The sequence below is a fragment of the Mercenaria mercenaria genome, chromosome 14 (genome assembly GCF_021730395.1).
Source record: "Mercenaria mercenaria strain notata chromosome 14, MADL_Memer_1, whole genome shotgun sequence".
Taxonomy (NCBI): domain Eukaryota; kingdom Metazoa; phylum Mollusca; class Bivalvia; order Venerida; family Veneridae; genus Mercenaria; species Mercenaria mercenaria.
Window position 1 is genome coordinate 28,599,686 of NC_069374.1, and position 9,936 is coordinate 28,609,621.

General features: G+C 36.5%; 1 protein-coding gene across 1 annotated transcript; it reads left to right on the forward strand.

The window, feature by feature from the left end:
• Positions 1 to 225: 225 nt before the first annotated feature.
• LOC128548141 (uncharacterized) lies at positions 226 to 9,863 on the forward strand. The gene is made up of 5 exons (XM_053522555.1): positions 226 to 294; positions 737 to 830; positions 1,275 to 1,399; positions 9,316 to 9,458; positions 9,851 to 9,863. Exons 1-5 carry the CDS (start codon positions 226 to 228, stop codon positions 9,861 to 9,863), a joined length of 444 nt encoding a protein of 147 aa, XP_053378530.1.
• Positions 9,864 to 9,936: the final 73 nt, after the last annotated feature.

The following is a 9,936-nucleotide window of genomic DNA, read 5'->3' on the forward strand; positions in this document are numbered from 1 at the left end:
CTAGCTATCACCTCTGAAGTGGGGCCTCTGTGACTCAGAGTGGTTAAGTTAGCTGACTTTCGGTCACTTGCCTATCACAGGCAGTGGGTTTGGAACTACACTAAGGCTGTGGAACTGGAATTCTTTGATGTGAGGAAGCAATCCAGCAGGCTTGCAGAAGATTGGTGATTTTACCAAAGTGTAAGGTTGGTGATTCTACCAAGGTGCCTGTCAATGCCTGAAATAATGTGTAGAAGAGCAACTGGGCCTTCCTCCACAACCATAGCTGGACAGTTGAAATATGATCTAATTTGTGTCAGTGGGACTTCAGTCAAGGGCAACACAAAACTTCTATTTCAAAGTAATGGTCTAGAAATTACATGACACCATGACTTCAGAAATTTTATACTTACCGGTATTGTTTGCTTTATGAAAATTTGGTACCAAATAAATTTTTATATGAAATACTGTGAAGTCATTTAATTTGTTGGCATCAAAGTCCATGGTTATCAAAGAAACTGCAGTTTTGTAATGCCAGGAATGGTTGGATTTTCAATATTGCAGATAACATTAATGGGAATTTTACCTGTTTACTGGGATTAAATTTTGTGGAAAATTACAAAAAAAAAATTGCGCCCCACAAATAATGATATCACAATAGCTTCATTTTCCAAAAAAAGTGCTGTGTTAATTCTGAAACATTTATGTAACATGTCATGGTGTAATTATTTGAGAAAGCCATTTGGATTTTTTTCAGCTACCCTCACACAAGTTCCGTTACTCAGTATGGCACGATCTTCGAGAAACATGTTTAAGTGGGGACCAATTACATGCTCCACGGGTTAGAGCTGGTATGTAAAAAAAGAACTATCAAGTATATGTATAATATTTTTAAAAGGAGAGGTTTGCTAGGCAGTAAGGCAGAAGTGTTGATTAAATGGTGAACCTAAACAAAATCACGATGTCTTATACAATGATTGTTTTTCCTGTTAAGTTACATAATTTGATTTTGTGGCAAAAAAGTTGCTTTTTAGGGACTATTTTGACCTTGGACTGAATAAAATGTTCACCGTAGAGATCGAGATTTTTCGGTATTTGGAAGAAAGTGTAAAGTGTTTTTCTGTAAAAGTTATGTTTGAGTGTGTGTGTTGACAATTATATTTGAAATATTAGCTTTTTAAAGACTAGAGTAATTAAGTGTTACTGATATCTTTTCTGTGTGCTACTGTTTTGTGTGATTTTTCTGTGTACTACTGTTTTGTGTGATTATGAACTTTATTTTTGTGGGTTTTCAGGTCCCCCAGAAAAAGAGAAACAGTTTAACAGTGTGATAGAAGATGGCCTACCTATCCACCATGATATGACAGGCAAGAGAAGACAAAATCATATGAACCAGTTAGAGAACTGGGAAGGGGCAGAGGTCAGTACTCTAGATATTAGTGCTGCTTTCAGTAGAATGAATTGATTATCGCAGAATTTCAGTTAGTAGGTCCACACATGTATCCACCTTGATACTAAGAGATCTTATCAACTAGAAGCTTGAAGTTGTTTATGGATGTATCTTTGAGATATCAGGGGAAGTAACTTTTGTCTTGTTAGATACTCAAGAAAAAAATATCTGCTATAAACTTGACTAAATTTGAATTTCGGTTATTGTCCCCAACAAAGTTTAAGAAAAATAATGACAATACCAGGACATTTAAAAAACATTTGTAGGATACCCAGTACTTTACATTCATAAAAAATTATAAAGGAATGACTTATTTTACATCATAAGCTGTAGCAAAAGTCGTTACAGGTTTGGGGTTTCTTGTACTGAAACATTTCACTGCATTCTGCACAGTGCTACCTGCTAGAGGGAACTTTGTCATAGAATTATGATAATCTGTCCTGTTTAACCTTTAGCCTGCTAAATTTCTAAAATGAACTGGTTCATCATTCAATTTGGGTAAAACCATTTATCATCAAAGGGGTGTTCACGGAAAATTTACTGACTGAATAGCGAACAGTGCAGACCATGATTAGCCTGCAAGGATGTGCAGGCTGATCTCGGTCTGCACTGGTCGCAAAGGCAGAATGACTTGTTGCCAGCAGGCTAAAGGTTAATCATATGTGCAGTGACGGAGGGTATATCCTCTTATCAAAAAGGGTCATAAAATTGAAACAAAAAATATTTTTCAAAAATCTGCCACATTGTTATGCTATGTCAAGCGGGAAATAGTATAATACAGTACCATCTGCAGAGGGTTACCCGTTGCTGTAAGTCTTGATAAAAATTGGTAATGTGTAGGACATTTTGTTTCCTTTATGTACCTAAGTCTCCTTGTAGTCACATTCTTTATTATCATTGTTGTATTATCTATTTAGAGATGTAAAATTCCTTTTTAGTACAGTAAAATGGTGTAAAAATACTTCAGAAAATGGGAAAAGCATGAAACTTGGTACATAACTACTTCAGGGCAAAATACTAAAAATGAGCATGAGACCCACTCCGAAAAATCCAATATGGCCGAAAAATCCAAGATGGCCGCCATATATGTATATATTTTCAAAAATACATAATATTATATATAAAATTTCTATTGACACTTACAGTCATCAGTATAATAAGCTAAACCACCTGCCTGAATAAATCCAAACATATATTAACAAAAATACCGCTCTTCCAACAAAAATGAAAAAATTGTCTCCCTTGGATAAAATGTGCTATTAAGCAGAAGAAAAGTCATAATGCATTTATATTAATCAAAATTAAGTATATAATAGTAACTGGCATATCAAGAATGTTAAAATGGCAACAGTCCTGTGCAGAACTTTACAACAATTGTAAATTAATTAATTATAAATACACTCGAACTTTGGTAACTGGAACCCATCAGGACCGACTAAATTTATTCGAATTATCGGTAGTATGAGCGATCGAAAAATATATTATAAAGGAATTTGTTTGGGACCTGACGATAGATTAATTGAAGAATGGTGTTCGAATTATCAGAGTTTGAGCAAACGAAGTTTTAGTCTGTAATGTATATTAGTGAATAAATGACATGTGTTTCACTTTGTCATTAGTTTTCGTGACTCAGAATTTGTAAGTGCTGCTGTATTCATTTCAATTTATTTACACTAGAGAACTAATGACACTTAATAAAACTATATAATTCATTAATTATGTTAGTGTGATAATGCCCTGATCACTCTCAGGCAAAGACCAATGAAGATCATACTGCTTCCTGAAAATTTTGACGCGGTGGGGACGGGAATCAAACTTGAAAAATGTGCAGTTCTAAAGTTCATACTGCGCGCTTTTAACATCCTTGCCAAGTCTTACACGTTCACACTAATTTTCTTACCACGCGCTTCTTCACGTCCAGTGTGTTCTTACTACATTCTTAGTACGATCAGTCAGATTGCACCTTTCGCTTACAATGTTTTAACCATATGCTTATCACCTTTTCACTGCATTCGTCAGCTACTTATAAATACAACGCCATGCGCCTCTTTTTTTCATTCCTTCTGCAAGTTATATTGACATAATTGTGTCCGCATCTACACTCAACAACCATAATTACAATAAACGACGCCAACCCCCCCCCCCCCCCACCCACCCCAACGCCCCAATGAAGAAAAATGAGCAGTCTTATAGAGAGACTGCGGTGGAATAAGCAAAAGCAGTGTGAAGGATATACGGAGGTCCAAAAGTCCACTACAAGCTGCCAGTACTGCTGAGTCCATGATTATGTGGCAATTCCTGATGATGTTCGATACCCATTGCTGATTGAAAACGAAGTGATTGGGAATTGAATCCAGTATTCATACTTAATTTCAGAATCTGAACCAATCATGGTGAGAACCTGCTGCAAACGTGACATAGATGTGTTAAGAACCGAAAGAACGTATTAATAACCTTATGCGGTATACTACAATGTGGCATGCACGTAGCATGGTCATAGCACCCCAAACGTAGATAAGTTAGAACTCCATTGACGTAGCAAGAACGCAATGATAACCCAATGACAGCGCAGTGAGCACGCCATGCAGCCTTTCCCGTCCGCACCACGCTTGTACTATGTCCTACTAGGTTTTAGTTAATCATTACTACGTCCTTCCTGCTTCCTGATTAGACAGCGTTCTCACTACATTTGTTTTGAACATGTCCAAAATTCGACCACGTTCTCTACACTCATGGAGACCATAATTATTAATTATCATGTTCTTATCGGAGTCTACTGTATTTCGTCTACATTGTACATGTCCTTACTGCGTCCTGCTAGTTTTTACGACGTAGTGGGAACATGGCTGAGTGTAACGGGGGTATAAATTAAGAGCAGAATCTATCATTTCTACAGGAAAAATGTGCTCTAATATCTATTTCTGGACATTTTACTGAAATTAAAATTAAATTAAATGTGAGTACTTGAGGATTTTTCTAATGAGCACAGGTACATTCGAAACACAATTTAATACCAATTTGAATTACTAGTTTTAAGACGACAAATATTATCTATTTACCATTTGTACTTCCAGTTAAGCAGTCCAATGTAAGAATAACACTGTCTTGTCAAACAAAGCTAACCAGTACAGCTCGCGCTTACCGGTGAATCAAAATTTTAAATGCATTTTCTACATCTTCCTACAAGCAAACTGTTCGTATTATATTTCTTGGGGTATAAATGGAGGCTTTCGATACTCTTCTTAAAAAAATATGTCAAGTAGCTTGATCAACCACCTGTTCACATATAGATTAGGGCTATAATGTGCATTCCTGCATCGTCTGCTACACCTCTTGAACATACTAAAAAAGGTTGCCCATTAGTCGGGCACATATGGGTGTCGGGTGTTCCATCACTTTCCAAAAATTCCTAGTCAAGATAAATAGGGCTGACCAGAGAGATCTTGATATATTGGAACCTTTCCAATAGTTTTTGTCTCAAGTACCCCAGTCTCGTACCAATAGCTGCTCAAGTGCATTTGCAACCTCGATAAAGTCTGTCGAGGAAGACGTAATTTGTCAAACGTGCTGAAATGCTCTGTACTGCCTTATGCAAGTTAACTAAAGTTGTCGACAATCTCGTGCTTGTGTGTACTGACAAGAGTATCTGACATGTACCTTATTTCAGATTTCAGCTCACTGTTCAGAGTAATATATTTCACAGAATAGTTACTAAGTGTTGTCCATGAAAGCAACTTTTATATTTTCAGCCTTACTCTTCTTTGTTACACAGTTAGCAATTTATTACGCAGACATTGTGACTGCGGGTGCATAATAAGGAACATTGTTTCATTTGATCCTACTAGTCCGTCGCTATAATCTATTCTTGCATTTCGAAGTCCCAAACTGAAAGGGGTAGTTGTCGTACTTAGTGTCAAAGAAACTACAATTTTATATAGCAAGTAAGTTAATTGACCTTCACATTCTCCATATTACTTACCATCTATAAACAAGGTTTCATAAAGAAGTCTTTAGAATTTGCAATTTTGAAGTTATTGAAGAATCTGCCATTTGCAAATGATGGACCGACATGCAGACGGACAAAATGATGTACAAGAGGAGAAATAAGATATAACAAGCATGTTCTCAATTTGTCCCTCTGTCTATGTAAAATTCCTCAAGAAACAATCTCTCCTTGTTTTGAAGAAATGCAGGATGACACTTTGTGTCATATTCGTGCACTATTTGTTGCCATTAGCAACAACATTTGTTGCCATAGGAACAAATTTAAATGACATTGGCATTCTCTGCATTGCCATCTATCCATGTACCACGTATCATGAAAAATTCTGCTGTAGTTCAAAGGTATTGCAGTATCCCACTCTGCATGGCTGACGTATTGACATGCATACAGAGGCAACCCATAAGCCCCATCTGGCTAAATACTGGTAAGGGAATAACAACAATGTTTCAGTATGCTGCTGTGGAGGGAATAACAGTGAAATAATATAAATTACATATATTAAAACAAAATATGCTTTAAAATATGAAAACTACACAATGATAATATTAAACTAGTTTAAAGGTTAGATTTTTGCCGTTACCATGAAACAGAAAGAAACTAACATCATTTGAATTGTTATTTTTGCATTTGATGCAAATTTAGGATTTATTTTATTATATACATTTATATTTAGTGCATTCTGGGGGTGAATGTAAATATAATGACCTTTCATTAGAATCTTCTAAGGTAAATATTGAGTTTTGGCGGCCATTTTGGAAAATGGCCGCCACATCGGCCATCTTGACAGATATCAAATGGGTCCCATGAAAAAAATGTTTTTAATGCTTTAATAAATAGCTGTGCCAATTTTGGTGCTTTTCCCATTTTCTGAAGTATTTTGGCATTTTTGTTACGAATTGATCGCACTATTTTGGAAATGTATAGTTAATATAATTTCCAGTTTAAATAAACAAATACAAACTTTTGAAGATTTTAGCAAATGAAAATTCATTTAGAGTGTTTTATGTTACCTTAAATATTGATTTACCTTTAGGGCCCGCTGGCGGCAAGTGGTTTTACCTTTGCGACCAGTGCAGACCAAGATCAGCCTGCACATCCTTGCAGGCTGATCATGGTCTGTACTGTTCGCTATTCAGTCAGTAAATTTTCAGTGAACACCCCTTCGAATATTAAAATGGTACTGACCAAATTGAATGATGGACTAGTCCATTTTAGAAATTTAGCTGGGTAAAAGGTTAATGGTTACTGATGCTTCTTCGTTTGTGTGGTCCTATATACTTGCTAATTGAAAAAGGCTTTATTAGCATACAAACTTCAAACTTTTTAGGATTGCCTATCATCTGACAGTTAGCTCAGTTAGAGCAAAATGACATTACTCATTAGTCTAAAAACATTTTCTAACATACAGCGTTAGAGTGTGATTATAGTTTTTATACCACATACATTTCTCATGCATATATTACACATTCAAAAGTGACTAGTCAGTTGTTAAAGGTCAGAGCCACAGTCATTTACTTTTTTATGCCCCCGAAGGGAGGCATATAGTTTTTGAACCGTCTGTCTGTCGGTCTGTCCGCAATTTTCGTGTCCGGTCCATATCTTTGTCATCGATAGATGGATTTTCAAATAACTTGGCATGAATGTGTACCACAGTAAGACAACGTGCAGAGCGCAAGACCAGGTCCGTAGCTGAAAGGTCAAGGTCACACTTAGACGTTAAAGGATAGTGCATTGATGGTGTGTCCGGTCCATATCTTTTTATTATAGAATCCGACGGATGGTTTATTTCAAAAGGCTATGTTTGATCACGTAACAAACAAATGGTCGCTGCATTAATCAAAGAGCTATAATTGTACATTATAGTCTTTGATTTAATGAGACATCACACGGAAAACCGATAAAGATAATTTTTATAATTACTTGATTTGAAAAAATTACATGATTCATTTGTTGGGTCTCCAGTTGAAACAGATGCAGAAAATCGTCTTTGCAACCCGACTGTACAAAAAAGAAAAAAATGGACGGGCAACCACGAATGATAAAGAAAACCGGAGTGGCACAGTTTATCAAATCGGTCTTTTAAAAAACGTTTCAAAATGAAATTTTGTTTACATCAGAAGAGCGTATAAGTTTATAAAATGTAGTTGCTTATTGAAGTACAACGTAAGTGAAATGGAATATCCGTGGCCAACCCGTGTGACGTTTTGGTACTATACATGCGGGAAATTCGATCTCAGCGTTCAAATAACGTACACATTCAGTCCGCGGCAGAGTATTCTTTAAATACTGAGGCTGTTTAGCAGAGAATATGTGTCGTGTAACTCACTTTGACGCATTGTATTTTATAGAATTCCGTCAAAGAATGAGGAAACATCACAAAGTATCTGCCGTGTATACGGTAGCGAAGTCACGTGCGTTGGCTTTTAGACTAGTTACGCACACGGTGTCAATGCCTCGTATTATCTCGGAAAAACATCGAAATTTAAACAAAGTAACGATCACACATAACACTGAATAACCGTCTTCATTGCATGGTAACGCGTGGTGACTGGTAACTCAGTTTTAATGCATGACATGCTTATTTCTTTACCCTATCACGTTTTACAAAATATGTAATATTGGGAATGCGGTGGGTGGGGTAGCGCCGATGTCAGGATTTTCGTTTCGGACCGATTGAGTTATCAAAATTTCCGGAGCCCTGGTGTCCGGTCCATATCTTTGTCATCGATGGATGGATTTTCAAATAACTTGGCATGAATGTGTACCACAGTAAGTCGACGTGCAGTGCGCAAGACCCAGGTCCGTAGCTCAAAGGTTAAGGTCACACTTAGATGTTAAAGGATAGTGCATTGATGGGCGTGTCCCGGTCCATATCTTTTTCATCGATGGATGGATTTTCAAATAACTTTGCATGAATGTGTACCACAGTAAGACGATGTGCAGTGCGCAAAGCCCCAGGTCCGTAGCTCAAAGGTAAAGGGTCACACTTAGATGTTAAAGATCATTTTCATGATAGTGCATTGATGGGCAATGTCCGGTCCATATCTTTGTCATTCATGCATGGATTTTAAAATAACTATGCATAAATGTGTGACACAGTAAGACGATGTGTCGCGCGCAAGACCCAGCTCCGTAGGTCAAAGGTCCTAAAATTCTAACATCGGCCATAACTATTCATTCAAAGTGCCATCGGGGGCATGTGTCATCCTACGGAGACAGCTCTTGTTGGACTGAATATAACCTTAATAATTTATTGGCAGTCAAAAAGGATACCTGCATGAGTTCTAGACTTAGAATTAGGGAAACAGGGTCTACAAATACACAAATATGCACCACTCAAAATATTTTTGTTGTCCTAGACAAAAAACGTGGCCTGCTCCATCAATTTTTCATTCCAAGTGCACATGCACTGTGCATATTAGCCTTGAAGTCAAAAATCAGAAAGAAAGGCCCATCCATGAGGTTAGTGATTTGTGAAGTATGAATAAATTAGTATGAGTAAAGTCTGATGGTTCATCTGAGGTTTAAAGGATAAAAAGTAATGTTTAATGATTAAATACTATAAGAAGACTATGGAGGTGATTATTGACAAAATACAAGAATAAGACTACGGAGGACAAACAGGACATAAACAAACATAAACTATGGATTACATATAAATTGATCCTGCAACATTAATGTACTTCAGTTAAATTCAAATCTCAAGCCTTTTTATACGATTTAAGACTCTAGCTTGGTTTTCATGTTGGTTTAATTTGACTTAAGGTCACAGTGACCTAATTTAATGTCGAGTTACGTTGCTTTTGTGTGATGGTAATGTTGCAGCCATTATTCGTCTTCTAACATTGAAGTGATTTTCTTGAAATGAGTATATTTTTTTCAGGTAATCAACCTGTGTTACCAAGAGTTGTGTCATGAGTACCAGTGGAAGAATTTCTACAGAATTCTTGCTAAGTGTCAGTCAGCTGGGGACAATCAACCTGCCTATAACACAATGGTCTCTCTCAAACAGATCAAATTTTCAAGGTAGGGTTTGTCTTTATATTAATTTAAAACTGTACATTCAGGCCCACGCTGTCGTTCGCCACTCGAGCCATTTGGCGAATCTGTGTGAAAGTGGCAAAGAAAAATCGCAAGTGGCGAAAATGAAAAAAATCTTTAAAATTTGGACCGCCATTTTGTTTCGGACGTTCAACCATAAACCTTCGAGAAAAATGTTAAAAACAGTTGACTGGTTCCAATAATTTTACCTTATAAAATTAACTTATTTCGGGACAGTACTACCCAGTCTGCGTTCTCTTTACATTAACAATGTTTAAATAAACATCTTGAAAACGCGAGAAGATGCAATTGCAATCAATTAGCAACCAGTTTATCGGGTAAGAATAATTCTTTTTGTTTTGTTGTCATTACTGCAGATTAAATGTTTGATCCCTTTAAATTTCCTGGATCAATAATAAATAAACAAATCGGCAAAAAATAATGAACGGTTTATGATTTTTTA